At 40.3% G+C, this 13,930-nt stretch overlaps 1 protein-coding gene across 9 annotated transcripts in view; it reads right to left on the minus strand.

Moving 5' to 3' along the window:
• The window catches only part of mettl22 (methyltransferase 22, Kin17 lysine), a 75,370-nt gene that overhangs the window by 15,669 nt on the left and 45,771 nt on the right, over positions 1-13,930 (minus strand). For 7 of the 9 annotated variants that reach the window (XR_007571643.1, XR_007571635.1, XR_007571638.1 and 4 more), the window contains 2 exons: positions 10,543-10,623; positions 2,166-2,268 (listed from right to left, as the gene is read on the minus strand). Coding sequence is in view for 1 of the 9 variants with exons in the window: in XM_050070277.1 (XP_049926234.1) it covers positions 2,166-2,268; positions 10,543-10,623 (184 nt within the window). In the remaining 8 variants the exon portion in view is untranslated. The remainder of the gene's footprint in view (positions 1-2,165; positions 2,269-10,542; positions 10,624-13,930) is intronic. The other 2 variants (XR_007571642.1, XR_007571640.1) reach the window with 1 other exon arrangement.

A 13,930-nucleotide genomic window follows, 5' to 3' on the forward strand; every position in this document is an offset into this window, starting at 1 on the left:
CTCAGAAAGGAATAGCTTAATAGATACTATGGTGCAGAAGGCAGGAATACCAGGTTAAGCAGGGTGTTTAGAGCATACTGGCATGATCTGGCACCAGATTCAGGCAGCGAAGATTAAAAAAAGGGACATGCATGTAATATTTTTAGATCTTGCAAATGCATTTGGTTCAGTACCACATAGCCTCATTTGGAGTGCGTTTGACTACTTCAAAGTGCCACAGGTAGTTGTTAACTTAGTGAAAGCATATTTTCAGGATGTTAGGTTGTGTCTAAGTACTGCAGGTTTCACAACAGGTTGGCAGAGGCTATAAATAGGTATTATGGCAGGGTGTACAATTTCTCCATTAGCATTTACTATGGCGATGGAAGTAATCATCACGACTTCCAAGTGGGTGGTAGGTGGGGAGAGATGGCAGAACGGGATGCATCTTCCGTCAGTTAGGGCTTACATGGATGACATGACACTGGTGACCACATCAATGCCATGTACAAAGAGGCTACTAGAGAAGTTAAATAAGAACCTCAAGTGGGCCAGCATGAAGATTAAGCCTAGTAAGTTGAGAAGCATGTCAATACGTAGAGGGAAGTTAAGTGATAGGAAGTTTGTCATAAATGATGAGGAAATCCCAACAATTAGGGAAAAGTCAGTAAAGAGCTTAGGTAGGTGGAACAATGTGGAGTTGAATGATGAGGAACAGGTGGTGAAATTTAGAAAATATGTGGCTGAAGGATTGGATAGAATAGATAAATCAGAACTTCCAGGAAAGCTGAAGTTGTGGTGTTTGCAGTTTGGGCTATATCCTAGGTTAATGTGGCCACTGTCAATTTATGACATTCCAATATCCGTTGTGGAGAGAATTGATAGGTCAGTTAGCTCCTATATTAGAAAGTGGTTGGGCGTTCCTAGGTGTCTAAGTAGTGTTGCATTGTATGGAAAAGAGATTCTTCAGCTGCCAGTATCTCGTTTAACAGAGGAATTTAAATGTACCAAGGTCAGGACAGAGCTCTTGTTATCTGGGAGTAGGGACGTGGTAGTTAGGAGTGTGGTTCCAAATCCAACCAAGGGGAGGAAATGGAACCCAAGATCGGCAGTTCAGGAGGCAGAGGCAGTTCTTAGGCATGCAGAGATTGTAGGTAATGTTCAGTTTGGCCAGAGAGGCCTGGGGCTTGGCTCAGGCAAACCGGTATGGAATAAAGCAGGTCCCAGAGATAAAAGAAAGCCGGTTGTGGAACAGATACGTAGACAGGAGGAGATATTAAGGGGTGCAAAGGCAGTGGCCAGGCTAAGCAGGGACAGTGGTTGAACTGGGAAAGTGTAGAGAAGAGGAAGCTTAGTTGGAGGGACCTGTGGAATATGGAGGAGAATTGTATTAGATTCCTGGTAGGGGCTACATACGATGTGTTACCAACCCCCCAGAACCTAAAACTGTGGGTAAATGGGGACCCATTATGCCCATTGTGTTCAGGTACCGCAACCTTAAAGCATATTTTGTCAGGCTGTAAAGTTAGCTTGTCACAAGGCCGGTATACATGGCGACATAACCAGGTGTTGAAAAGTTTAGCTTTCGAAATAGAGTATGGTTAATGTGCTAGGAAAGGTAGTATCAGCACGGTCATTACCTGGAGGTCGCATAAATGGAGCCTGGGTTTGTTGAATGTGGCAGTGCTGTTTGGGCTGAGAAAGCCATGTGTAAGTAAGGTAAAGGAGGTTGTTGGGTTGGTGCGGGGAGCAGTGAGAGCTGGCATTAGGGGAGTGTCTCTGGGACACCAGAGATCACTGTCTAGCCTCCTGGAGGTGTCGTGGAACCAACTAGACGAAACACTGGTGAAAGGAGGTTCCCACCTGATGACCCCAAAGACGTGTTAGCTAACACTGCTCATTGGTCTGTATAGTTAAGCCTTGCCATAACAGCTTATCATAGGGCTTAGGAGGTTATTCACTGAGCGCTGATCCTTTCTCTAGAGCACAAATTTCTTGTGTTTATTTGAACTCAGTATACTCAGGTACGAGGTATTTTCATCAACCGAATGACATGATTATGACATTCCACAAGCAGTTGTGGAAATCTCACTAACCAAACACAACCGCAGTGTGGATGTTTTGTGCTAAACCATGGCTACCAGGACCAACATGCTTAAAGATACCTAGATGGCATTTCTCCTTACCTTTTCTCTATGGAGATGAAGATCGTGCAGGTGTGAGAAAAGCTACAGCAGAGTCGGTACAGTGTTCGGAAAAGGCCATCTGTCAGATCATCATCATAGCAAACTGGTGACACAAAAGAAAAAAAAAGTTGAAATATTTAATCTGCTTATTTGTCAGTCTGTGCATATGTATTCTATGTTTCTGCGATTGATGTTCCAGCTTTAAAAGCTTACATTAGAGCTGCGATATGCATTACTTGAACAGGATCCATTACAAATCCAATACTCAAGTCTGCTATTATAAGTACATGGCGTTCATTTTGATAAGACACTCAGCTGGAGGGTCCATGTTGAAAGTCTATGCTCTCCCCAGTGGAAGCCAAAACATCTCGATTGGCCCCTGGTGGAAGGCTGCAGTGAAGGTCATAAAGCCTCCATGCCTCCATGTCAGTAGATGGCAGAGGTGGAAAAAGTACTGAAAAATTCTACTCAAGTAAAATACTTTACTTTGATGAATTTCTACTTAAGTACAAGTAAAAAGTATTTCGTTTAAAATGTACTTTTTTTTTGTGGAATATTTTATTTTCAGTTTTATGTAATTACACAAAGAACATATCAACATAACACAAAACAAGGCACAAAAAAAAAAAAAAAAGTCCCCACCCCACAAAAAAAAGCCCCAAAACCCTCAGCAAACAACAACAACAAAAAAAAGGTCAGTGCATAAAGTCAACCCAAAAGATCACATCAAGAACTTGGCACAAGAGGCGCAGCCAAGTAATCCAAATAAGGCTGCCAAACTTTCAAAAAGGTGTCATATTGTTTTCTTATACTGTATGTAATTTTCTCCAGGGGAATGCAATTGACCACCTATTGATAGGAAGAGGGAATCAGATTTCCATGACACTGCAATGCACTTCCTGGCCACACATAGAGCAATTTCCATAAATTTAAGTTGTGCATTATTTAGAGAACCACAAATACTTGTAAAGTTCCCCAGTAAACAAAGCTCCGGGTCCGGTGGAACATTAACTCCTGTAATCCTGGTCAAAATGGAGCAGATGTTATGCCAGAAAGGCCTCACTTTTGTACACAGCCAGGTACAATGCAAAAAGGAACCAACTTCAATATCCCATCTGAAGCACATTTCTGACAAGTTAGATTTGAAAGAATGTAATTTTTCTGGGATAAGGTATAATTGATGTAGAATATTATAGTTAATCAATCTATAACGGGCGTTAATAGTAGCCGACAAGCTGCTTTGACATAAATCTGCCAAGAGCTGTTCATCAATTGTAACATAGAGATCTGATTCCCATTTCATTCTAGATTTGTGCAGACCGGGTTTTGAGCCCTCATTTAGCAATAGACGGTACATTTTGGAAATTAATTTACATGCATTCCCCTCACAAAGCAATCTCTCAACATCATTAATGACAGGCAAGATCATTTCGGGACCCAAGTTAGCTCTCAGAAAAGATCTTAATTGGAGATAACAAAAAAAGGTTTGATTGGACAAGTCATATTTTCTCTTCAGATGCTTGAATGACATGAGAAGTCCTTTGTCAAAGCAGTCCTCCAAACGATGGATTCCTTTTTGATGCCATACATCCAAAATCTTATTGTTTAGAGTCATGGGTATAAATTCATTTTGTCTTAAAGGTGTTTTAGGTGACAGTCCCACTTTCAATCCAAGACTTTTGTGAACCTCATACCAAATTTTAATCAAATGCTTCAATATAGGGTTATCTGTCCTGTTGGCTACCGTTCTACAGTTATGCTTATAAATGAAGTCACTGTGTACCTTTTCTTTCAGGAGATGCAGCCCAATTTGTGTCCAAGAAGGGGGGCCACTGCCCTCAAAAAAGGATGAGATAAATCTCATTTGAGCTGCTAAGTAGTAGCTTTTAAAACTGGGTAGTCGAAGTCCCCCTAATCCATAGTGTGACGGCCCCTCCCTTTACTCTGGAGGTGTGTGGGCTTGCTGGTTGCTGGTTGGTCTGCTTTGTCTTTCAGGAGGGACCGACATCAGCTGATGCGCTGCACCTGGGCCCGGTGAAGCGGTTATATTCTGATACCAGCTGGCTCTCTGGTCTCTCACTCGATCCACGCCGTACATGAGGGCACCGCGGCGCGGCCGTGCCTTTTCTGTTGCTTTTGTTTTGGCACGCTCACACACACACACATGCATCCACACACGCCTACACTACTGATTACTGACACTGATTCTCACGTATTTCTTAAGTTTATGTTAATAAACACATTGATTAGTTTGAACCTCGTCTTCCCTCCCGTTTTTTTTGTTGCAGCCTAAGAGCCGGGTTGTAACAATAGTCCCATGTTAACTTCTCCATTGATATCCGGGGTGCCTTACAGTTCCATATGAATTGTCTGACATATTTATTAAGAGTTTTAAAAAAGGACTGTGGTAATGGAATGGGTAGGGATTGAAACAGATATTGCAGTCTTGGTTGTACATTCATTTTAATACAATTAACTCTGCCAATCAGGGTGAGAGGCAAACCCATCCACCTACGTAAATCATCTTCAATCTTACTGAGCAATGGGAGGTAATTCAATTCATATAGGCTTTTGAGGTTGTTGTCTACAATTATTCCAAGATATTTTATACTGTTAGAAGGCCANACTGAGCAATGGGAGGTAATTCAATTTATATAGGTTTTTGAGGTTGTCTACAATTATTCCAAGATGTTTTATACCGTTCGAAGGCCATCTGAATGAACTAGTACTCCAACCCATCCACCTACGTAAATCATCTTCAATCTTACTGAGCAATGGGAGGTAATTCAATTTATATAGGTTTTTGAGGTTGTCTACAATTATTCCAAGATATTTTATACCGTTCGAAGGCCATCTGAATGAACTAGTACGCTGGAGTTTGGAGTGATCAAAATTTGTCAATGGAATAATTTCACTCTTTTCCCAATTCACCTTGTAACCTGAAATATTACCATAAGTATTTAATATAGTTTGTAATTTGGGAAGGGAATTGTCAGGATCTTTTAAGTATAAGATAACGTCATCCGCCAGGAGATTAATTTTATGAACTGTCTGACCCACATGGAAGCCCTTTATATCAGGATCCTGTCTGATTACGTCAGCTAAAGGCTCAATTGCCAAGACGAAAAGTCCTGGGGCCGGTTGCACCAACTGGTCTTTACTACGCCTGGTCGTAACTCCTAAGACGGTCTTTGTTAAGACCAGTCTTAAGGAGTGGACTTACGCCGGTTGCACCAACAGGGCTTACGCCTGGTCTTAGCTACGCTGGTTTTAGCTGTGCGCGTCCATGTGAATGCCCCCGGAATGCCCCTCGCGGCCTGCCTAGAGGAGCGCGGTGACGTTAAATGATGCGCCGCTGAATCACCCCGTGTGCTTGACAGATGACAATTGACAGTTGACAGCCCCTCTCATCTGTGTTGACAGTTTATTTACAGTTTAAGATTTGAGGAAAACATGAAGGATCAACGAAAAACTTTACCGACACTGAAATTAGAAAATTAATCAAGCTGTACAGCGAGCACAGAGACGTATCACAAATAAGAACAAACAGTCGGTATGGGCAGAGATAACGGGGCATATCAATACGTGTTCAGACTCTGGCTGCCTTCATACAGAGGCTGACATGAGGAAGAAGTGGAAAGATCTTCTCAGCAAGGCAAAAAATACATCTCCAAAAAAAATCATCCAACTGGCGGGGGTCCTCCCCGAAAACCTCAATTTACAGTGACATCATTGTTGACGTATTTGGGGAGGATTCCCCTGCCTGGTGGGAAGGCTGGTGGTAGTGCTGCATTGCAGCCCAACACAAACTGTAAATCCGGTGACAGCTCTCTCAATAAGTTCAAACAGATCTCTCCTACCGAATTGAAACCTCTCAATCAGCTCCCCGTCATTACATAGGCTATGTCAAATTGCTTCTGTCCCTAATTACTCTCTCCCACCTAAATGCCCGCTCGTATACAGACGTGCCATAATAAAGTTGTGCTCTCTGCGCTCTAGAGCGCATGAGCGCAGCTTGATAATGACCTTACACCTGCTCTTGACTAGGTGTAAGATTTACGCCCGGTCTTAGTGAGAAGAAGTCTTAAGCCCTGTTGGTGCAACCGGCGTAACTATTAAGTCGGACTTAGAACGCCAAGTTACGACCGACTTAGCTTAAGACCAGGCTTAAGACCAGTTGGTGCAACCGGCCCCAGGAGACAAAGGGCATCCCTGTCGGCTTGATCTACCTAAGGGAAACATAGATGAAACTTGTCCATTGGTGCTGATTTTTGCCCGTGCTTTGTGATAGAGAGTTTTTACCCAATTAATAAATAGTGGGCCAAATCCAAACTTGGCCAATACTTTAAATAAATACGGCCACTCTAACCTATCAAAGGCTTTCTCCGCGTCTAAAGCCACTGTTATACTGGGCTCTGTTTCAAATTTTGTTAAATGAATAATATTAAAGAGCCTACATAAATTGTTAGCTGAGGAGCGTTTTGAAATAAAGCCACTCTGGTCTGGATTTATTAGTTGTGGGTTTAAAATGTACTTAAAGTAGAAGTTACTTAGTTACTTCCAATAACTTGATGGGGGTCACTCCTATGCAGTGCAAAAATGGTGCAGGGGTCATAAATCCAATCCAGAAACTGGTTATTTTTCTATGATGAACCATAGAATTCAATCAAATTTAGGGCTGCGCAATATCATGAGAGCATCACCATCGCAATGTGTTCTTGTGCAATAGTCACATTGTGAGACTTGCAGTATAAGTTGATTATATCAATATAATATTAGTCAAAGGCAATATGCCATACTTATTTTGCTGGTTAATACTTTAGGTTGTAAAGTTCTCAATTTCCAGGACAGTTTGATTGTAAAATGTATATTTCATGCAAATACAGCCTTTCCAAAGCCCAAATGATGACTTCTTTCCAAATAGAGCTATTTAAGTTATTGCAATACACTATTGCAATACATATCGCAGTATACAAAATCGTTGTCGCATTGTCAGTTTTGTCTAATATTGCGCAGCCCTCTTTCATTTTGACTCACCAACACAACTGTTAGACTGATGATACACAGAGCAACTTTTTGAGCAATGTTGTTGGGCATTATTCTCAGGGATGCAAACAGGTGTATGGTCAAAAAAGAGAGAGCTTGTCGAAGCGAAATTCTCAATATTAAAATACACTAACACTAATTTGGATCCAAAACAGAACAATTCCATTGAGCAACAGTGTTTCCCCTATATGCAACTAGCAGCGGTGGTGCTCCGCTGCTGAAATATGACCGCTGCTGCTGATTTATTTTTCTTTTTTTGGTCTTAGCTCTTTAGAAACTACCGTTATATTATTTGCCGCTACGGACGCTTCGTATCCAGGTCAATTCACACACTAGTGAGTAAAGCATTTAAGAGGAGAGGAGAGGGCTCCGTCTTATCTCTTCATAAACTAAAGTTATATTATTTTGAGCGACAGACACTCCATATAATAACATATACTATTTATCGTGTTATACGGTGAAACGTTTCACTTTATAATGTGATGACTTATATTGTTTACACGATGGCATGTCATTTCTGTCTCTACATGGTCGCACCTTTACAATCCTCCTCTGTATTGCGCACAGCGGAGTTCAGTCCCGATGCGCACACACACACACACACACACACACACACAGACACAGGTGAGCACACAAGAGCACGGCTCGGGCCGCATTTTTCTGACCAACAATTATAAACGGCACTGTGCACACAGGGTTTTCTTTCGTTTCGTTCGTTTCTTCATTCATTTCAACTGCGGCGTCTGCTTGTGCTTCTGCCGAAGCACTCCCACCCTTCTCCATCTCTCTCTCCAGTAACTTGCCGGCACCGGCCGCTTGTTCTGGATCAATTCCACACGAGGTTTTTCGAGATTCACCCTTTTGGTTTCCATTTAGCCGAAAACTTTTTTTTTTTTACTCAGTAACGGATGTGATCTCCAATGTACAATACTTCAGTCAAAATTTACTTAAGTAAAAGTAAAATTACAGATTTCAAAAACTACTGAAAAAATTACAAATTACACAAAAAAAACCTACTCAATTACAGTAACATGAGTAAATGTAATTAGTTACTTCCCACCTCTGGTAGATGGGACATGGGCCAAACTTAAAACTTAAAGTAGACATCACTAAGAAACAAGATCATATTTCTCCTGTTTTAGCTTCTCTGCACTGGCTCCCTGTAAAATCCAGAATTGAATTTAAAATCCTTCTCCTAACGTACAAAGCTTTAAATGGTCAGGCATATCTTAGAGAGCTCATAGTGCCCTATTATCACACCAGAACACTGCGCTCTGAGAATGCAGGGTTACTCGTGGTTCCTAAAGTCTCCAAAAGTAGATCAGGAGCCAGAGCCTTCAGCTATCAGGCTCCTCTCCTGTGGAATCCTCTTCCTGTTGGGTTGTACCAGCCCCTAGTTAGGCTGACTTACGCCTAGTCCGCCAGGGGACCGCCTATAAAACACAGAGCACCTTCTCTCCTTCTCTCTCTCCCTTGCTAACACTTATGTCCTGCATCTCGCTAACTTGGCTGTACTGCATGTCACTAACTCGGCTTCTTCTCCGGAGCCTTTGTGCTCCACTGTCTCGCAGGTTAACTTATATTGCAGCGGTGCCTGGATAGTGTGACGTGTGGTTGTGCTGCTGCCGTGGTCCTGCCTGATGCCTCCTGCTGCTGTTATCATTAGTCATACTTCTACTGTTATTATATACACATGATTATTGTCACATATGTACACTATAAGATATTAATATATACTTTCAACATATTGTACCACAATAGCCGTAATTATTATTATATTATTATTACTTTAATTAATATTGTTGTAAGCTACTGTCATTACCGTCTGTCCTGCATCTCTCTCGGTCTCTGTCTCTCTTTCTGTCTCATTGTGTCATACGGATTACTGTTAATTTATCATGTTGATCTGTTCTGTACGACATCTATTGCACGTCTGTCCGTCCTGGAAGATGGATCCCTCCTCAGTTGCTCTTCCTGAGGTTTCTACCATTTTTTTCCACCGTTAAAGGGTTTTTTTGGGGGAGTTTTTCCTTATCCGCTGCAAGGGTCCTAAGGACAGAGGGATGTCGTATGCTGTAAAGCCCTCTGAGGCAAATTGTGATTTGTGATATTGGGCTTTATAAATAAAATCGATTGATTGATTGATTGATTGATCAAATATATTTTGGTTATCATTTTAGGTAGTTCTAATCACACTCCTGTATGTGCAAGTGTTCGTTTTTCTGATAACATTGATTTTAATTAGTTATTTGATACTATGAAAATGAGGTTTGATGTCAAGATTGACAGCTGTGTTTGTCAATATGTGTACTCCGTGGTCAGTGGTGTTGCTCGCAATTGGTATTGGTATAGTAACTTCTCTGTACAGCTAAAATCACAAATTAAAAAAAAATTAAAATAAAATTCACCCCTCCAAACAATCTTTAAGGAGTCTGTTATCAGACAAGCACAGAATACCATGTATAAATAAACTAAAATGCTTTACCCAGAGTTCCAGCTCTATCCCTCTGGTAGAAGATTCAGGGTTCCCCAGAGCAGACTGAACCCCTATAAACATTTATTTCTGCCCATGTCCATTAGGATTCTCCAAAAAGATGACCAAAAGTTGACTAAAATGTCATGAATTTTTGTTGACTAAAACTATTAAGGACAAAAATGACTAAAATGTGAATAAAACTAATAAGCATTTTTATCCCAAGACTAAGATTAAATTTAAATTAGCTTTTAAAATTAACAATGGATGTCACACAATATGGATGGTGTGTTTCACCCTATACACACACTCACATCCTGGAATAGAGGTACTCACTGAGTAAGTAACTTCTACTCAGTGTGCCATAAGAAAGGTTACTGTGAAGAAAACAGTTTACTGACGGGCTTCCCAACAAATTCCTTCTCAGTGAAGAGATTTGAATGCATCCAGATTTATCCAGAGCTGTGGCACCTTCACAGGCAAACCTTCAGAGATTTGTTTAGTTTGATGACACAATAGAAAGTTAAAAGTGCTCTTTTCAGAGCATGGACTTCAGTTTTGTCCAGTGATGATCACCTGACCACACCAATCAATAACATCATAGCATACAACAAGCCAAGATTTTTCTTGAGATTTTTGCACCCAACTGCAAATTCATTCATTCATTTTCCATAACTACTATAATGTTAATGGTTGCGGGGGGGCTGGAGCCTATCCCAGCTGACATTGGGCAAGAGGCAGGGTACATCCTGTGTCATGGTTCTGTTTCAGCACAGTAACTTTTTTAATGAAGCATGGTGTAAAGTTGTGCTGCATATCTTAGTTTCAACTCATCAACTCATCAACTCATCAACCTACCGTCAGCAGCGATGATAATCTTAGTGTTGTTGTAAATATCTGCTACTTCCTCCTCTGTCCAGCTAAACTCCATGTCAGCATCTACAAAGATCAGACAAATGGAAAAAGACATTTTCCACAGCTCAGATGGTGGCTGTTTTTTTGTTTTTGTTTTTTTGTAAAAATACGATGTAACAGTCAGTAGGGTTTAATTGTTGTTTTAATGTGTCAGATACATATTTACTCAGCATTACATATCTGCTGCTGCTACATGCATAAACAGTAACATCAGATTGGAGTCAATGTAAAGGAAAATCATCATCAGATCATTTACAGTATTGGAATATATTATTGGAAACTGCTGATGCCCTGTTTTGCAATTCTTCAATGCTATTTGATGTGAGCTCCACTGCTGACCATGAGTGTGAGCTGCATCCCTCTCCTCTGTGCTCTGGGGTAGGGAGTGTGATGGTGGGACATCAATGATGAAATAATGAGCATAATTCAAGGTGAGATTTGAGTAAGCTTATAAATCTTGTAATCCAACTGAAAGGTGTTTATAAAAAAAGTTATGGCTCACTACCAAAAGCACTAGTAACACAGCTGGATTGAATGACTATAATGAGGTGGATCTATAAGTAATGTGTGATATGAGGCAATATTAAATGTGTGAGAGCCATCAGTATATATAATGATGTCTTTCACGTTTAATTTCTACAATTTGGCATCTATTCACCACCTCACCATCTGAGTCACCAATGTCCCCTGTCACGAAAATGTTCCTACAGATTGGTCAGAGTTTCTGGACAGGTGCGCACATCCCCCCATCAAGTTTGTTTTTTCAGATTACAACTTTAGTGTGGGAAATGGCGAATGCCTCTTTCAGACCTGATTTTGTGTGTAAGCAATGTTTATAAATGAGACACCAGGACTGAAATCTTATGGAATATAACTTTATAAATAAAATACAGTAATGTCAAAGAAATAGTAATGGAAAACAAAATAGGTCTTTATTTTATTGGTATTGACATAAAGGTTACATATAGTGAGACTCTATTTACTGGTAAAGTCTTAAGGGTCTGAGGAAAGATCAGGTTGGTGTTATTCCATGTTCTTCTTATCATAAAGAAATCCTATTGTCATGGTTATTTGTAGAATAAGTTGGATTAATTGTGTCAACATTACAAAAACTTAAGTGGGGGCACAAAACATTGCAAAACAGAGAGTACCTGCACACTGAAATCATAGATCCCTCTAATTTTCCAAGCAACATTGCAAAATTTCTTACTTTGTCTTTTTGAGGCCATGAGGAACAGTGACTGGTGACCCTTTGGTTTAGTTTCTGCATCTATTTGCTAACCTAAATGAACTGAGCTCAGTGTTAAAAACCAACACAGAGCACTCCAGCACTGTGGATAGCTAGCAATACAAGAGGAGGCTGGGCTCAGCTTCTGCCATCCTGGGGCAGGGGGGGCATGAAGTGAGTTCACATGGGTTTCAAGTAGACCCACATCTTTTCTCTGACATCAGACAGCAACCAAGGTACTCAGTATAAGTTGTGTCTTGTTTAGTAGCTGCTATAGATGTGAGGTTGTGGGTGAGGTGCTCCTGCTCCTTTTTTGATTGATTTGATCTATTCATTAGGGTCTGTAGAGTCGCTCTCACTTTGGCTCCTCCGCTGGGACCACTTTGCCCTTGGAGACCCTACCCTAACACAGGTCTCAGGATCAGAGGGACATGCAAACCCCTCCACCACATTAAGGTAGCAATTCTTGAAGAAGCCCTCGTTATCCCCAGTTTCCCTAATTATATGTATGTAACAATATGTAGCAACCCCACTTTTGTGATCTGCCATAAAAGGTGTTGTAAAATGTGTACTTATACTGCACCAATTTATTTTCATGTTCATTTGTATTGTACCACAACAGCCGTAATTATTACTGTAATATTACTACTTAAATTAATGTTGTTGTAAGCTATTATCATTACTGTCTGTCCTGCATCTCTCTCTGTCTCTGTCTCTCTTTATGTATCATTTTGTCATATGGAATACTGTAAATGTATTATGTTGATCTGTTCTGTACAACATCCATTGCATGTCTGTCCGTCCTGGAAGAGGGATCCCTCCTTAGTTGCTCTTCCTGAGGTTTCTACCATTTTTTTCCCCATTAAAGGTTTTTTTGGGGAGTTTTTGCTTATCTGCTGTGAGGGTCCAAAGGACAAAGGGATGTCGTATGCTGTAAAGCCCTCTGAGACAAATTGTGATTTGTGATTTTGGGCTTTATAAATAAAATTGAATTGAATTGAATTTTCAGGTGGATGGCTTAAATATGCTGTGGTTCTTTTCCCTCCTCATTTTTGGTCATTACTCTACTCCTCTTGATTATTCAAGCCATTCATGTTTCAAGAAGGTCCTCTAAAGTTACTATACAATGTAACAGTAGTTAGATGTGTCAGCAATAGGAACATATGAACAGTGACAGCAAGATCTTAACACAAACATTAAGAAACAGTGCAGTCTAATCAGATCATCGAGTCCAAGTGAATGTTGGTGGCACATTTGAAAAAATTCTCTCAGGGCATTCTTGAGATAGTCACAGTCACGAGAATGGGACAGACTGACGTACGTATAGACAGAAGTATGTACGGATGTAGGGACATATGGACGGACAAATGGATGGATGGACAAACAGAAAGACAACCCGACAGACAACATGGCTATCGCCAGCACGGAGGCATAAAAAAGTATTTCCTTGTATGACTAATAGGGCATGTTACATGGTATTTTACTTTGTTGGCTTTGATTGATCAATTACAGTTTGTAAAAATTCTGAATAAGATCTCTTAAAATGGTGTGTGAGCTTCAGGTAATACTGAATGGTGCATAGAATATTAAAATCTTTACCTAACTAAATAACTAACCACTGACATTGAATTTATAATTATGATTCAATTTGCATTTATGATGTTTTCAAATTCATGATGCCTCAATAGAGAGAAAGGCTGACTTTACTTGAGGGGTCACAAAGATGACTTATGCATAAGCAACAAATAATTATTACAAGTGATTTCACAATTATGCCATTACTCATATGTTATTTATCAGTGAAGGAGGACCAGGTCACCACTTTATTTGAAGGGCCACAAACATGATGAGGCCATGAAAAATAAATGCTTTGTTAACCATGACTACAACACTTGGAATTCAACAGAATTCATGTGCACTGCTGTGATTGGTCAGTTTTTTTGCCTGTCTCTTTAGCTGCAGACTGAACTATGAAGAAGGTCTCTAGGTTTTATACTGAAACAGATTGGTTTCAAAATAAGAAATTAAGTCAATCAATCAATCAATCAATCAATTTTATTTATAAAGCCCAATATCACAAATCACAATTTGCCTCACAGGGCT

This window comes from Epinephelus moara, chromosome 18 (assembly GCF_006386435.1).
Source record: "Epinephelus moara isolate mb chromosome 18, YSFRI_EMoa_1.0, whole genome shotgun sequence".
Taxonomy (NCBI): Eukaryota; Metazoa; Chordata; class Actinopteri; order Perciformes; family Serranidae; genus Epinephelus; species Epinephelus moara.